At 41.1% G+C, this 17,716-nt stretch overlaps 1 protein-coding gene across 1 annotated transcript in view; it reads right to left on the reverse strand.

Annotated features, from left to right (window-relative positions):
• Positions 1 to 15,167, reverse strand: part of SMOC2 (SPARC related modular calcium binding 2) — a 748,277-nt gene extending 733,110 nt beyond the window's left edge. Inside the window, exon 1 of the mRNA XM_073672815.1 lies at positions 14,548 to 15,167. Coding sequence (XP_073528916.1) covers positions 14,548 to 14,628 — 81 coding nt within the window. The 5' untranslated portion in view covers positions 14,629 to 15,167. The remainder of the gene's footprint in view (positions 1 to 14,547) is intronic.
• Positions 15,168 to 17,716: the final 2,549 nt, after the last annotated feature.

Raw genomic sequence — 17,716 nt, forward strand, 5'->3', positions numbered from 1 at the left:
TACAGATGCTGAATTGCCGGCCGGCTTTTTTAAAGAGACGGTGCATGAAAACACTATTATATTTTTAAATAAATCCTTTACACTAAATGACAAGTACAGTAAGCAACACTGTCACTGTACTTCATATATATGTGACTGACATGTTTCTATCTATCTAATCTATGTGTGAAGCTCTAGTGTTTCTGTTGTAAATTGTCGGGTACCGGTGTATGCCGCTGATGAATTGCCGGCTTTTCGCGTAATACATTCTACATTATTCTTAGTTGTTTTACTTCATGTAGAATTAACCTACAAGGAAAGAAAGGGTTTATTTTCATTCCGATATTAGTGTCCCATTGACTTGCATTGGTTTCCTGTATCGGAATCGGCGATATCCGATACTTTTTGGGTAACGGTCCGATCCAATCCGATACGATATTTCCTGATATCGGAAGGTATCGCTCAACACTATCCTTAACATATTTCACAGGAAAGCACTTTCACTTTCGTTTTTGAACGTTTTATTTTGAGCCTGTAAAAGTGTATTAATACCTCTGACCACGTTGTTGACAGCAGTGACCTGGGGGTCAGAAATGCTTCCTGGGGCGATCCCCATGCTGTCCCCATGTCATTTGAGCACTGTCACTATCGTTTTGGGCACTTGTTAGGCTTTTAAAAGACTGCCGGGGGAGCCGCCGCAAAAATGCTCGAGTCTCCCATAGACTAACATTGGGCTCGTTGCTCGGGTCGAGCACCCGAGTATCACGGTGAGCTCGGCCCGAGCTTCGAGCACCCGAGCATTTTAGTGCTCGCTCAACACTAGTGGTATTTTAATATTCTATTTAGATTTTCATGCACCCGGATCGATCGTTAAGATGATTGTTCTCTATGCATAGTGTGTCACTGTTGTAAACAGGAAATGTGCTGCTGAAAACAATGTGCTGCCAAGAATGATGATTTTTAAGCGTGCCTAAAAATGTAAAATAATGTCACCCTACAAAAAAGTATTTTACTCTCTTGTGTGACTGTGAGCCTGTACCTGTTGGAACGCTGCTACCCGAAAATCGACTGATGTAAATACACTCTGTCTGCACTCAACTGGAACCATAGACAACATGAATCAGAGACTAAATGCATGAATACTTCACACCCCCATCCATTTGACTGGTAAGTCTCTCTCTATGTCAACCAAAAAGGCATTTAAAGTATATTTCCTCTGAAACACTGCAGCATTAAACCCTTCCCAACATCCGCCATACATGTACCGTGCAAGTCAGAAGCGGGTGTATGGAACGGGTTCATGAGGTGAGCCTGCCCCATACTAGGCAGGTGATGGCTGAGTGCTACAGCCAGGACCTGCCTCTAAGAATCTCGGATGGAGCGTAGCTCCATATGTGATTGTTAACCTGTTAAAGGCCACTGTTAAACCCTGAAAGTGGCATTTTACACAAGCCAGCAAGAGGGTGCGTTAGTCCATGCGCCCCTCGGCGCTCCACTTATGTGATCACTGGTCTTCGATGGGTTGGTATGACAGCCGAAGATCTCCGTGCTTGTCATTACGTAGCTCCTTTAAAACCCAGCCTGCGGCTGGGCTTCAAATGAGGCCATGATTTTTACAATATATAACAATGCTGTGGCATTGCTGGTAACAGCACAAGCGATCAGACGATCTCAGCTTCAAGTCCCCTAAGGGGACTATTAAGAAGAGGCAAAAGTAAAAAAAAAGTTTTTTAAACACTAAAATAATAAAAAAAAATGTTTGGTATTGCCATAGCCATAATGATGAGCAGAATCATTTTGCAAGGTTATCACAAAAAACAATGTTAGAATTGTGGGGGGTTTTACATTTTCTCCGGATTTGAATTTTTTTTGCTGTTTTCCACTAAACTATATGGTAAAATTAATGATGTCATTCAAAAAACGAGCCGTCATGTCTATATGAACATAAAAATAAAAAAGTTATGGCTCTGGGAAGAAGAAGAAGAGGAAAAAACACAAAAACAGAAATTGGCCGCATCGTGAAGGTGTTAAGGGCTCATTCTGGCGTCAGTGATTTTTCTCATATGCCAAAAACGATCCAATTTTCATCAGTGTTTTAGATCAGATTTTCATCATTGTTTTGCCTGTGTATCAGGTTTTACAATCAGAGTGTCATTATTTTGTTTTTTGCATATTAAAAGTTTTCTTAAGCTTCTCCTAGCAAACAAACAATGAAAATCAGATGCCACACAGGTGACATCGTAGTGCTAGCAAATTTTTTCATAGTTCCATAGACCTGTATTATTGAGTTTGATCCATGACTGGGATCAAAATCAGACGTCTCTGTTTCTGCGCGGACATGTGAACAATCCAGTAGACTATAATAGGTATGAGTGTTATCTGGGAAAACACGGATAGAACTGATACGCAAAAAACTGACATCTGAAAGAGCCATAAAGCATGCCTGGCTGCAACTGCACAGCCAGTGTCTGATTCATGCTGCCCGTGGTTTAGGTAGCATTAATCTCATGACAGGTATCCATTAAAGGCACATTGCAATAAGTATTTCCATAAGAAAAGAAGGTCAGCTACATTATACGGAGTTACAAAGGGTTCTTTTCAATGTAGAATGATGTCATTATTCAAGATGGAACTATTTTACTATCTAAATGAAAATATTATATAATGTACTGGGTGGGCCATTTATATGGATACACCTAAATTAAATGGGAATGGTTGGTGTTATCAACTTCCTGTTTGTGGCACATTAGTATATGGGAGGGGGAAAACTTTTCCAGATGGGTAGTGATCATGGTGGCCATTTTGAAGTCGGACATTTTGGATCCAAGTTTATGTTTTTCAATGGGAAGAGGGTCATGTGACACATCAGACTTATTGAGAATTTCATAAGAAAAACAATGGTGTGCTTGGTTTTAATATAACTTTATTCTTTCATGAGTTTATTAAAAGTTTATGACCACTTATAAAACGTGTTCAAAGTGCTGCCCATTGTCTTGGATTGTTAATGCAACACTCTTCTCCCACTCTTGACACACTGATAGCAACACTGCAGAAGAAATGCTAGCACAGGCTTCCAGTATCCGTTGTTTCAGATGCTGCACATCTCGTATCTTCACAGCATAGACAATTGCCTTCAGATGACCCCAAAGATAAAAGTCTAAGGGAGTCAGATCAGGAGACCTTGGTGGCCATTCAACTGGCCCATGATGACCAATCCACTTTCCAGGAAACTGTTCATGTAGGAATGCTCGGACCTGACACCCATAATGTGGTGGTACACCATCTTGTTGGAAAAACTCAGGGAACGTGCCATCTTCAGTGCATAAAGAGGGCAACACATCATCATGTAGCAATTTCAGATATCCAGTGGCATTGAGGTTTCCACTGATGAAGAATGCCCCCACTATCCCATATACCACACCATACCATCAAGATACGAGATGTGCAGCATCTGAAACAACGGATACTGGAAGCCTGTGCTAGCATTTCTTCTGCGGTGTTGCTATCAGTGTGTCAAGAGTGGGAGAAGAGGGTTGCATTAACAATCCAACACAATGGGCAGCACTATGAACACATTTTATAAGTGGTCATAAACTTGTAAAAAACTCATGAAAGAATAAAGCTATGTTAAAACCAAGCACGCCATTGTTTTTCTTATGAAATTCTCAATACGTTTGATTTGTCACATGACCCTCTTCCCATTGAAAAAAATAAACTTGGATCCAAAATGGCCAACTTCAAAATGGCCGCCATGTTCACCACCCATCTGGAAAAGTTTTCCCCCTCCCATATACTATTGTGCCATAAACAGGAAGTTGATATCACCAACCATTCCCATTTAATTTAGGTGTATCCATATAAATGGCCCACCCTGTATATAGGATTGCATAAAGCATGGATGACGAGGCCAGGTATGCAATGAATATAAAAAGTCTACACACTCCTGTTAAAATGCCAGATTTTTGTCATTGGAAAAAAAAATTTTTTTAAAAGGTCATCCATCCTAGTCTCCATTGTCTATTTGGATACACATCATTGCGGGCTCATTTATCCGTTCTGAACAGATATTCCTGTCGGAACATCATTTCTATATTGGCCTCCCGAGGAACCAAAAATGGGGAAATACGTTGAGGCAAAAATGGGGCATCTATCTTACCATCATCTGGTTTTTCTAAGATAAGTCTTCCAGGGAATGCAATATCAACATTATTGTTATATTTATTAAGCGTATTTGTTATTGGTTGCATTTGATTGTTATGCAATAAACTGTATAGTAGTAGGGCGATCCAGGGCGAGCAAGGGATAGCCGCCATGGAGTGGGGGCGCCATATCGCCAGCTTTAACCAGGGTGCCAAACTGCTAGGCAGGTATCAGTGGATAGGCTTGTTGATGCAGGCCCTGGATAGTCTATATATATATATATATATATATATATATATATATATATATATATATATATATACAGTGCCTACAAGTAGTATTCAACCCCCTGCAGATTTAGCTGGTTTGATAAGATGCAAATAAGTTAGAGCCTTCAAACTGCAAACGAGAGTAGGTTTTATGAACAGAAGCATAAATCTTACAAACCAAAAAGTTATGTTGCTCAGTTGAATTTTATTAAATTTTAAACATAAAAGTGTGGGTCAATTATTATACAACCCCTATGTTTAATATTTTGTGGAATAACCCTTGTTTGCAATTACAGCTAATAATCGTCTTTTATAAGACCTGATCAGGCCGGCACAGGTCTGTGGAGTTATCTTGGCCCACTCCTCCATGCAGATCTTCTCCAAGTTATCTAGGTTCTTTGGGTGTCTCATGTGGACTTTATTCTTGAGCTCCTTCCACAAGTTTTCAATTGGGTTAAGGTCAGGAGACTGACTAGGCCACTCCAACACCTTGACTTTTTCCCTATTGAACCATGCCTTGGTTTTCTTGGCTGTGTGCTTTGGGTCATTGTCTTGTTGGAAGATGAAATTACGACCCATCTTAAGATCCTTGATGGAGGAGCGGAGGTTCTTGGCCAAAATCTCCAGGTAGGCCGTGCTATCCATCTTCCCATGGATGCGGACCAGATGGCCAGGCCCCTTGGCAGAGAAACAGCCCCACAGCATGATGCTGCCACCACCATGCTTGACTGTAGGGATGGTATTCTTGGGGTCGTATGCAGTGCCATCCAGTCTCCAAACGTCACGTGTGTGGTTGGCACCAAAGATCTCGATCTTGGTCTCATCAGACCATAGAACCTTGAACCAGTCTGTCTCAGAGTCCTCCAAGTGATCATGAGCAAACTGTAGACGAGCCTTGACATGACGCTTTGAAAGTAAAGGTACCTTACGGGCTCGTCTGGAACGGAGACCATTGCGGTAGAGTACGTTACTTATGGTATTGACTGAAACCAATGTCCCCACTGCCATGAGATCTTCCCGGAGCTCCTTCCTTGTTGTCCTTGGGTTAGCCTTGACTCTTCAGACAAGCCTGGCCTCGGCACGGGAGGACACTTTCAAAGGCTGTCCTGGCCGTGGAAGGCTAACAGTAGTTCCATAAGCCTTCCACTTACGGATGATGCTCCCAACAGTGGAGACAGGTAGGCCCAACTCCTTGGAAAGGGTTTTGTACCCCTTGCCAGCCTTGTGACCCTCCATGATCTTGTCTCTGATGGCCTTGGAATGCTCCTTTGTCTTTCCCATGTTGACCATGTCTGAGTGCTGTTCACAAGTTTGGGGAGGGTCTTAAATAGTCAGAAAAGGCTGGCAAAAGAGATCTTTAATCCACACATGTGAAGCTCATTATTCTTGGTGCCTGAACTACTTCTTAATACTTTAGGGGGACCAAACAGAATTCTTGTGGTTTGAGGGGTTGAATAATAAATGCCACTCTGAATTAACTTTTTACGTTTAAAAAAAAAAAAAAAAAAATTGCTGCAGTGCATTTCCCACTTCCAGGCTGATCTACAGTACAAATGTCACAATGCCAAGTTAATTCCGCATGTGTCAACCAGCTAAATCTGCAGGGGGTTGAATACTACTTGTAGGCACTGTATATATATATATATATATATATATATATATATATATATAAAATAAAGGGAACACTTAAACAGCAGAATATAACTCCAAGTAAATCAAACTTCTGTGAAATCAAACTGTCCACTTAGGAAGCAAAACTGATTGACAATCAATTTCACATGCTGTTGTGCAAATGGAATAGACAATAGATGGAAATTATTGGCAATTATCAAGACACACTCAATAAAGGAGTGTTTCTGCAGGTGGGGACCACAGACCACATCTCAGTACCAATGCTTTCTGGCTGATGTTTTGGTCACTTTTGAATGTTGGTTGTGCTTTCACACTCATGGTAGCATGAGACGGACTCTACAACGCACAGAAGTTGCTCAGGTAGTGCAGCTCATCCAGGATGGCACATCAATGCGAGCTGTGGCAAGAAGGTTTGCGGTGTCTGTCAGTGTAGTGTCCAGAAGATGGATGCGCTACCAGGAGACAGGCCAGTACACCAGGAGACGTGGAGATGGCTGTAAGAGGGCAACAACCCAGCAGCAGGACCGCTACCTCCGCCTTTGTGGAAGGAGGAACAGGAGGAGCACTGCCAGAGCCTGGCAAAATGACCTCCAGCAGGCCACAACTGTGCATCTGTCTGCACAAATGGTTAGAAACCGACTCCATGAGGGTGGTATGAGGGCCCGACGTCCACAGAAAGGGATTGTGCTCACAGCCCAACACCGTGCAGGACGCTTGGCATTTGCCACAGAACACCAGGATTGGCAAAATTGCCACTGGCGCCCTGTGCTCTTCACAGATGAAAGCAGGTTCACACTGAGCACATGTGACAGACGTGACAGAGTCTGGAGACGCCGTGGAGAATGATCTGCTGCCTGCAACAACCTTCAGTATGACCGGTTTGGCAGTGGGTCAGTAATGGTGTGGGGTGGCATTTTTTTGGAGGGCTGCACAGCCCTCCATGTGCTCGCCAGAGGTAGCCTGACTGCCATTAGGTACAGAGATTAGATCCTCAGACCCCTTGTGAGACCATATGCTGGTGCGGTTTGCCCTGGGTTCCTCCTAATGCAGGACAATGCCAGACCTCATGTGGCTGGAGTGTGTCAGCAGTTCCTGAAAGATAAAGGCACTGAAGCTATGGACTGGCCCGCTCATTCCCCAGACCTGAATCCGATTGAGCACATCTGGGACATCATGTCTCGCTCCATTCACCAACGTCACGTTGCACCACAGACTGTCCAGGAGTTGGCGGATGCTTTAGTACAGGTCTGGGAGGAGATCCCACAGGAGACCATCCGCAACCTCATCAGGAGCATGCCCAGGCATTGTAGGGATGTCATACAGGGACGTGGAGGCCACACACAATACTGAGCCTCATTTTGACTTGTTTTAAGAACATTACATCAAAGTTGGATCAGCCTGTAGTGTGTTTTTCCACTTTAATTTTGGGGGTGACTCCAAATCCAGGCCTCCATTGGTTAATAAATTTGATTTCCATTGATGATTTCTGTGTGATTTTGTTGTCAGCACATTCAACTTTGTACAGAACAAAGTATTCAATCAGAATATTTCATTCATTCAGATCTAGGATGCGTTATTTGAGTGTTCCCTTTATTTTTTTCAGCAATTTATATATATGCTATATCTAGTCTTTATCACAGAGACTAGTGGGATACTTATCTGGTTTGTTTTTATGTATGCACTTTTATCACTTTATGCACATTTGTCACTTTTATTAGCTCAGGACACTAAAGATATTTGAATGTATAGGACTCTGCCTAAAACGATAGTTTGTGCAATATAAGTAAGAGGGAGAAAGGGCTCTAAACGGAGTTGGTCAACAGGAGTGATACAGGCATAATTCCAAGCCTGGACCTTGTTGATCACCCTATTTAGGTATTAGGTGGTCCATAAGTGTCCTGGGGATGTTCCCACCTTGGGTATTTGTTATGTCCGCTTTTAATTATTTTTAATAAAATGTTGTTGCTTTTTGAGGCTATATGTTAGCTGATTCTTCTTCAGTTCAAATACATTATATATTTTAGAAAAAATACCAAGAAGAATCATTTCAGAACTTCTTCCATCTTTAATGTCACCCATAATTCAATTGAAAAATAAACTGAAATATTTTTGATGGAAAAAGAAAAAAAAAGAACTAAAATAATGTGGTTGCATAAATACACACACAGCTTTAAACTAATACTTGGTTGAAGTATCCGTTGAATTTATCACAACATTCAGTCTTTTTGAGTAGGAGTCAATCAGCACATCTAGAATTGTCAATCTGTACCCACTCTTCCTTGCAGTAGTGCTCCAAATTCTGTCAGATTGCAAGAATATCTCCAGTGTACAGCTTTCTACAGGTTAAACCACAGACTTTTAATTGGATTCAGGTGTGGGCTCCAGCTGGGCCACTCCAAAATCTGGATTTTCATCTGGCGAAGCCATTCTTTTGTTGATTTGGAGGTATGCTTAGGATCATTGTTCTGCTAAAAGGTTAAATTTTGATGCAAAATTGACCGAAATTTTGATGCAAAATTGACTGATATTTTGAGCTCTTCATATTTTCCTCCAGCTTTACTAAAGCCCCTGTTCCAGCTGCTGAAAAACCCCAAAGCATAATGTTGCCTCCACCATGCTTCACTGTGTAAATGGTGTCCTTTTGATGATGTTCAGTGTTGGCTTTCTGCTAAACATTTATTTTGATTAAAAAGTTACATAGTTACATAGTTTATGAGGCCGAAAAAAGACAAGCGATCCAGTTCAGCCTATTTCTTGTGCACTGCTGCTATTCCGCAGTGTTGATCCAGGGGAAGGCAAAAAAAACCCATGCGGTATAGGCCAATTTACTTCATTGAGGAAAAATTCACTTCCCGACTCCAATCTGGCAGTCAGATTAAATCCCTGGAATAATTAACTATCACTAAGCATAAGATGTAATTTTATTGTTCTCAAGAAAGGCGTCCAGGCCTCTCTTGAACTCATTAAGTGAGTTGGACATCACCACTTCCTCTCCCAGAGTTCCAGAGACTCACGGCTCAGACTGTAAAGAATCCCCTTCTATGCTGGTGCAGGAACCTCCTTTCCTCCAGACGCATAGTGTGCCCCCTCGTCTTTGTCACCATCCTTGGTATAAACATGTCATGGGAGAGATCTCTGTACTGCCCCCTGATGTATTTATACATGTTTATGAGGTCTCCCCTAAGCCTTCTCTTTTCCAACGTAAATAGGCCTAATTTTGACAACCTCTCTGGGTATTCTAGTCCCTCCATTCCCTTTATTACCTTAGTCGCCCTCCTTTGTACCCTCTCTAGCTCCAATATGTCTTTCCTGAGCACCGGAGCCCAGAACTGTGCACAATATTCTAAGTGCGGCCTTACCAGCGCTTTATACAGAGGAAGAACAATGTTCTCATCATATGCCCCTATTCCTCTTCTGATGCATGCCATGACTCTATTTGCCTTCGCAGCAGCTGCCTGACACTGGGCACTCCAATTTAATTTGTTGTTAACCAAGACGCCCAGGTCCTTCTCCATGTCAGATTTCCCCAACGGTTTCCCATTTAATATGTATGGGTGACTGCTGTTTTTCTTTCCCATGTGCATGACCTTACATTTATCGGCATTGAACCCCATTTGCCATTTCTTGGCCCAACTCCCCAATTTATCTAAATCCTCCTGTAGCTGTGCCCTATCCTCATCTGTATTAACTACTTTACAAAGTTTAGTATCATCTGCAAATATTGCTATTTTACTATGCAACCCTTCCACTAGATCATTAATAAATATATTAAATAATATAGGGCCCAAGACAGACCCTTGAGGCACCCTGCTAGTAACCCTGACACACCCTGAGCTTACTCCATTGATAACCACCCTCTGCTTTCTATCACTCAGCCAGCTATTTACCCACTTGCACACATTATCCCCCAGACCAAGCATTCTCATTTTATATACCAACCTTTTGTGTGGCACGGTATCAAACGCTTTGGAGAAGTCAAGGTATACAACATCCACTGACTCTCCCCGGTCCAGCTGTGAGCTCACCTCCTCGTAGAAGGCGATCAGGTTTGTTTGGCAGGAGCGATCCCTCATGAATCCATGTTGATATGGAGTTAGACAGTTATTATCATTAAGATATTCTACAATAGCATCTCTAAGAAATCCTTCAAACAATTTACCCACAACAGACGTTAAGCTTACTGGTCTATAGTTCCCAGGGTCACTTTTAGACCCCTTTTTGAATATTGGTACCACATTTGCTTGGCGCCAGTCTAGTGGGACAGTCCCTGTCCATAAAGAGTGCTTGAATATAAGATACAGTGGCCTGTCTATCACATTACTTAAATCTTTTAGTACCCGGGGGTGTATGTCATCTGGGCCTGGTGACTTGTCTATTTTGATATTATTTAGGCGTTTCTGAACTTCCTCCTGGGTTAGGTGGGTGATATTTAGCGGAGGGTTTACTTTATCACTCTGCATTTCCTCCGATGAGACCAAGTTCAACCTTGGTCTCATCAGACCATAACATGTTTTCCCACAGGCTTTTGGCACACTTGATGTAAGTTTTGCCAAAACATAGCCAGGCTCGGATGTATTTCTTTGCAAAAGAAAAATGGTTTCTGTCTTGCCACCCTCCCCCCACAGGACAAACATAAGAAGAACATGGGAGACTGTTGTCACATGCAGGACACAACTATTTCTTGTCAGAAATTCATGCAGCTCCTTTAATGTTGCTGTGGGCTTCTTGGGAGCCTCCTAAACCAATTTGTTTCTTGTATTTTCATCAATTTTTGAGGGATATACAGTTCTAGATAATGTCATTGATGTGCCAAATTCAAGCCACTCATTGATTAACATCTTCACAACGTTCCATGGTATATCTAATGCCTTGGAAAAAATGTTGTACTCTTCTCCTGGCTGATAACTTTCAACAATGAGATCCCTTTGCTGTGTTGTAGGCTGCTTACATACCATGATTCTTGCTATAAAATCAAACTGTCAGGAAAATATCAGGAAAAAACATCAGCTAAACTTTTTATGGGGTTAATCAGAATCATTTTACATCATGGCAGCTGTGTACTAACTTAACATGATTTACAGAGTGATTGGCTAATTCTGAGCACAACCACATCTCCAGGTGTTCAAACATATGCAACCACATTATTTTACTTTTATATTTACCCACTCAAAATGATTTCAGTTTGTTTCTCAATAGAATTTCCCGCTTTTTTTGTGTGACATTAAAAGGAGAAAATGTTATAAAATGATTCTTCTTGGGTATGATTTTTTTACATTACAAAAAAAACTGGCATTTTATCAGTGGTGTGTAGACTTTTTATATCCACTATAGATGCATGAAAGCACAGACTATGCTATGTTTCCTTTGACAAATGCAGAACTGAAATAAAGACAATTTGTAAGATTCTGCAGCCAAAAATTTCACAATCAGAAAGTATTCTGGAGAAAACAGTGGCCAAGGCTTCTTGGAACTGTGTTTCATAAACTCTTAGGAGTATAGAGAACCATAGTCAGCAGAGAAAGCTGCCAGAAAACTTTTTTTTAAAGTTTTTAGAGTTTTCTAAGAACTAGTGGGGCTTCATGACCCATACAGCCCTAGGCATAAGACCAGGGTGGTACGGAGAGCACAGCTCCACAGCACTGTAATACTTAAAGCACACATACTTTCTTTTCCTTTGAGGTCAATGTGATGGAGCTGACAATAATTGTGAGGTATTTATGGTAAACAGATAAATGTAGCGGCTTAAAATATTTCCACAAGAGCTGACATTGCAATTTGACGCATACATCCCACATGGAGATAGCAGCCTATGAAGCAAAACAGAACACCCCGCCCCATCAGAAGAATTCCAGGTATGAATAGAGACATCTCTACCTTTTCTCACCACATGGAATTGGGAAGAATTTGAATTTTTCAGGAAGAAATTTGCATGGAATTCTTTTTTTTGGGGGGGGGGAATAAATAGGACCTATAAAAGGTTAGACACAAGCTGCTTCTGCACTATAACACTTTTCTGTGCGAGCTATAAGACGTCAAAGCTTGTCTGATCACGGTGTGGGGAGAAAGAAGACTATTTCTACTGCACGTGTAGATCACAAATATATGAAATATAGTTAAAAGATTTTCTAGTGTACAGGAGAAAACTACAACGTAGGGAAGCGACGAGGCAGTTCGATTTCAATAATACTTGTACAAGTTACAGTTCAACGTTTTTAAGATGACGTATTGTAATAATTATGGATTTGCAAATACTTTGAAAGGAAAACGAAATAAATGATCCGATATTAAGTGATTACGTAGTTATAACCAACCACGGAAGAACTAAACTATCACCATATAGTACTAGTTTATAAATATAATGGCCACTTAGGATGTTCTTTCCATTCATATTAAACTGTGCCGTACAGAGGAAAGTATGAACTACCACAACGCTGTGACATGCCAGGAACCTTCATAGGCAACTATTAAGGAGGATCATTCCAGCATTTCTGCATATTATAAAATTGGAGGCACTCATAAGAAAGGAGACGTTGCTTAACATTATAAAAGACCCAAGAATTTCTCATACTCTGCTCCCTGTGCTCATGGGAAATTTGCCATGGATAATATATCGTTCTATGACTCTTCCAGTTTCTCTATAAACTCTCACCAGTGTATTCTGAACTATGGCACAGCATATGATAACTAGAGGTCAGACAGACGAATAGACAGATGAATAGAAATTGTCCAACCATTACAATATACAGATTGCTAACTTCTGCTGCAGTCAAGACCATTTTGATGGATCTCCCATTTTATTTACAGTTTAAAGGCGACAATTAATATTTTTAGATTTTATGTATTAATGTATAAAGAAACATCTGTTTATATTACCAAGTGAGATCTTTATTAATGCACATCGTGTGTTATTTCTATTACTATACATTTGTTGTGTGCTCTGTCTCGATTAATGCACATCCTGTGTGTTATTTCTATTACTATACATTTGTTGTGTGTTCTATCTCTATTATTGCACATCCTGTGTGTTATTTCTATTACTATACATTTGTTGTGTGTTCTATCTCTATTAATGCACATCCTGTGTGTTATTTCTATTACTATACATTTGTTGCGTGTTCTGTCTCGATTAATGCACATCCTGTGTGTTATTTCTATTACAATACATTTGTTGTGTGCTCTGTCTCGATTAATGCACATCCTGTGTGTTATTTCTATTACTATACATTTGTTGTGTGCTCTATCTCTATTATTGCACATCCTGTGTGTTATTTCTATTACTATATATTTGTTGTGTGCTCTGTCTCGATTAATGCACATCCTGTGTGTTATTTCTATTACTATACATTTGTTGTGTGTTCTATTTCTATTGATGCACATCCTGTGTGTTATTTCTATTACTATACATTTGTTGTGTGTTCTGTCTCGATTAATGCACATCCTGTGTGTTATTACTATTACTATACATTTGTTGTGTGTTCTATTTCTATTATTGCACATCCTGTGTGTTATTTCTATTACTATACATTTGATGTGTGTTCTATCTCTATTATTGCACATCCTGTGTGTTATTTCTATTACTATATATTTGTTGTATATTCTATCTCTATTATTGCCCATCCTGTGTTATTTCTATTACTATACATTTGTTGTGTGTTCTATCTCTATTATTGCACATCCTGTGTGTTATTTCTATTACTATACATTTGTTGTGTGCTCTATCTCTATTATTGCACATCCTGTGTGTTATTTCTATTGCTATACATTTGTTGTGTGTTCTATCTCTATTATTGCACATCCTGTGTGTTATTTCTATTACTATACATTTGTTGTGTGTTCTATCTCTATTATTGCACATCCTGTGTGTTATTTCTATTACTATACATTTGTTGTGTGTTCTATCTCTATTAATGCACATCCTGTGTGTTATTTCTATTACTATACATTTGCTGTGTGTTCTATTTCTATTAATGCACATCATGTGTGTTTTATTCCCATTAATATACTTTTCTTCTGTAGAAATGTATATTTATTTTTCCAAATATATTGAAATATCTCTCCTGGTTTTGGTTGGAAAATAAAAGAGCTATTGCCAAGAAGGAGAACAATGAAACAATAGGACACATAGGGTTGTGCAATTTATTTGGCAGTTGTGTTTCAGGAATGAATTTAGACTAGAAGTGAAGCACATTGGTACTTGAGGCAATGAAGGAGCTGGATAAGTTACAGTATCTCTGGGACCCCCAGCCATAACCTAAGGCACCACATATTCCCCCAATAGCTGCATGTTTTCCAGGGGCTGTGCTCACACAGGTACAGCAGGTTTCCACTATTGTTAATGGCAGAATCTGCACTGAAATCTGAGTCGTGTACAGCAGATCAGCTCCACAAAGCTGTGGGGGAGGGCAGATCGCAATGCCGAGTCCTGTGCCATGTGATATCATCAATGCCACCAAACTAATACAAGTCAGATCGGAGAGAAAAGTCCGATCGGAGAGAAAAGTCCGATCGGAGAGAAATGCCATCTTACCGTGAGGGCTGAGAACTTCTGCGCGCGGCTGAGCGGCCCCACAAAGACGATCGCCAGCAGAATGAAGTTAGAAGGCAGCATCCTCCTCCTCCTCCTCCTCCTCAGGTTATTATGTAGAAGTGTCTGTAATAAGGATGATGAAGCTCTTCCCCAGCCCGGGTGGGTGTGCAGTCACTTTGCAGAGCAGCTCGGGGATGAGCCTGCAGTGTCACTTGTCAGCCTTTACCTTGTGACAGATGGATCGTCTGCAGCTCGGGACTCCAGAGCTCAGCCTCCTGCAGCCTCCTTCCTTATCTGATCCTGGCTATCTTCTCTCAGCGATGTCGGTTTCCCCCCTCTCCTTCAGGAGATCTGTCATCTTAGGATTGCTTCTTGCCAAGGAGAGTTAAGAGCAACCTAACGCCTGTGTGGCTGGAGGTGCGGCAAGAGGTGCGGCAGGGGCTGCGGCAGGAGGTGCGGGCTGCCTCCTTCTCAGGGAAGGTGCTGCTCCAAGTCACTTAAAGTGACCAGATGATGGCAAAGCCCCTGTGTTCTCCTGAGGCTGCTGAGTCCAGCCTTCATTCTTTCTCCTCCCAGACCTGCTGATTAATTAACCCCCTGACACCTAGAAATAAGAAAGGGAAAGATCACCACAGTTAGACTGCCCCACCACTGGGAATCTGGGAGATCCTGTGCTAAGAGCTCCTTCTGCAGTCTAACAAGTGTGCACCATACTGTAACCAGGCATGTAAGGAAATGAGCTCCAGGGAGCTGGTATTCTGGATTGTCCCCACCATGTCTAAAGATTACAGGGGTTCCTCTTGCTGAAATTGCTCAATTGTAGGATATAAAGCGCCAATCACTTCTTTTCATGCATATTCTAATTTATAATAAAGGTTTATATATTAGTTTATATATTCTTGGTTAAGCAGCACCACCATATAACATGGCATAGGACAAATATCACTCCAAAAAAAGTGAATTTCGCTGTGCAGCGACTATTGCATTGAAAGTTTCTCTACCCACTCCATTGTTTTTTTTTGTTAAAGGTAGCTTCTGACTTCAGGCCAGTTTTAAGCTGCGCTCTCAAGATGGCACCGCCGGACAGGTGCGGCACTGAAAATCTATGAGACACTGTGGGGTTAGAATGTGACCAGGGGACAAGAGGCTTAGATTTAAAGTGCCACTCCAAAGCTGAAAATAAAAAAAACAAATGGAGTGGGTAGAGAAACTTTCAATGTAATAGTCGCTGCACAGCGGAATGAAACATTCTTCTTTTTTTTATTTCGTCTCGACTTTGAGGAGATATTAGCAATAGTGATGAGCAAGTATGTTCTGCTAACCATTTCGGCGAGCATGCTCGGGTGTTTTCCAAGTATCTTCAGCGTGCTCGGTCGTTATGCTTGAGTCACGCCGTGCACATGATTTGCGACTGTTTGACAGCTTTAATACATGTGAGGAATGCCTGTTTCTTAGGCATTCCTCACATGTATTAAAGCTGTCAAACAGTCGCAAATCATGTGCACTGCGTGACTCAAGCATAACGACCGAGCACGCTGAAGATACTCGGCAAGCAACCGAGCATGCTCGCCGAAATGGTTAACAGAACATACTCGCTCATCACTAATTAGCAATCAAAGTGTTTGGCATCTTATAACTTAACTTTTGTTAAGTCTAACTGGGTGTTATCAGATATTTTTCACTGGGGGCATATACTTCTTCCTGTATGATACAAACCAATCATAAACAACACAGTAGAAGAACAACAAGTCCCCACAATAGCTTAGGTTTCTCTCAGTGTGTGAGATGTACAGTGGCATGTAAAAGTTTGAGCACCCCTGATCAAAGATACTGTTATTGTGAACAGTTAAACAAGTTGAAGATGAAATGATCGCTAAAAGGCCTAAAGTTAAAGATGACACATTTCCTTTGTATTTTAGGCACAACAAATATATATTTTTCATCTTTTGCATTTTAAAAATTACAAAATATTTCAAAAATTTGCCAATGCAAAAGTTTGGGCACCTAGTAGCACACCCTTTTGCAAGTACCACAGCTTGTAAACGCTTTTTGCAGCCAGCTAAGAGTCTTTAAATTCTTGTTTGAGGGATTTTCATCCATTCTTCCTGGAAAAATTCTTCCAGTTCTGTGAGATTCCTGAGTCGTCTTGCATGCACTGCTATTTTGAGGTCTAGCCACAGATTTTCAATGATGTTCAGATCAAGGGACTGTGAGGGCCATTGTAAAATCTTCAGCTTGCACCATTTGAGGCAGTCTATTGTGGATTTTGATGTGTGTTTAGGATCATTATTCATTTGTAGAAGCCATCCTCTTTTCAACTTCAGCTTTTTTACAGATGGTGTTATGTTTGCATCAAGAATTTGTTGAAATTTCATTGAATTTATTCTTTCCTCTACCCGTGAAATGTTTCACGTGCCAATGGCTACAACACAACCCCAAAGCATGATTGATCCACCCCCAATGCTAATGGTTGGCGAGATGTTCTTTTCCTGAAATTCTGTGCCCTTTTTTTTCCAAATTGTCTTTTCAGAGAGGAAGAGGACTAGAACTCTAGTGCCACGTACATGAAGTAGCAATCCTAAAAGTCAATAGTGACCCTTTAACGAGCCTTATCACATGATTTAGGATTAGAGATGAGCGTTGTTCTACTCGAACTGTTCGCTAATCTCAAATTCGAGCTGTTTTGGGCGGTGTTCGAGCCGTTCGGCGAACACGAACAATTTGAGAAAAATTCGGCTGTTCGAGGTTATGTTCGATAACTGTTCAAAATCATAACTGGATTTTTTCTCAGTAATGATGAAAATTAATGTTAATACGCAGTTTGAATGTACAGCGGGGTGGGGGGAGGGGCAGGGGATGGATCTCTGCAGGAACAATGAAGATCTCCATTTTTTTTTTCTCTTTCCCGCATTTACAGTGGGGAGGTGCAATCTGTCAGCCTATCAGCAGCGCACACACGGAGCGAAGTGCTTTTTTTCACACAAGCAAGGGCATGTGTCATTGGCAGTGTATGTCACATGTCCTTGCCCTATAAGACCAAGCCATTTTCCCCGTCGCCACCATTTTCTCACTGCTGCAGCTGCGTGTTAGACGGCACCGCTGTTGCTGTGTGCGCTATACCTTGTTAATTTCAAGCCAATTTTCGCACAAATCTACAGATAGCTTGGGA

This window comes from Phyllobates terribilis, unplaced genomic scaffold (assembly GCF_046119375.1).
Source record: "Phyllobates terribilis strain yellow unplaced genomic scaffold, ASM4611937v1 Scaffold_3__8_contigs__length_932513732, whole genome shotgun sequence".
NCBI lineage: Eukaryota > Metazoa > Chordata > Amphibia > Anura > Dendrobatidae > Phyllobates > Phyllobates terribilis.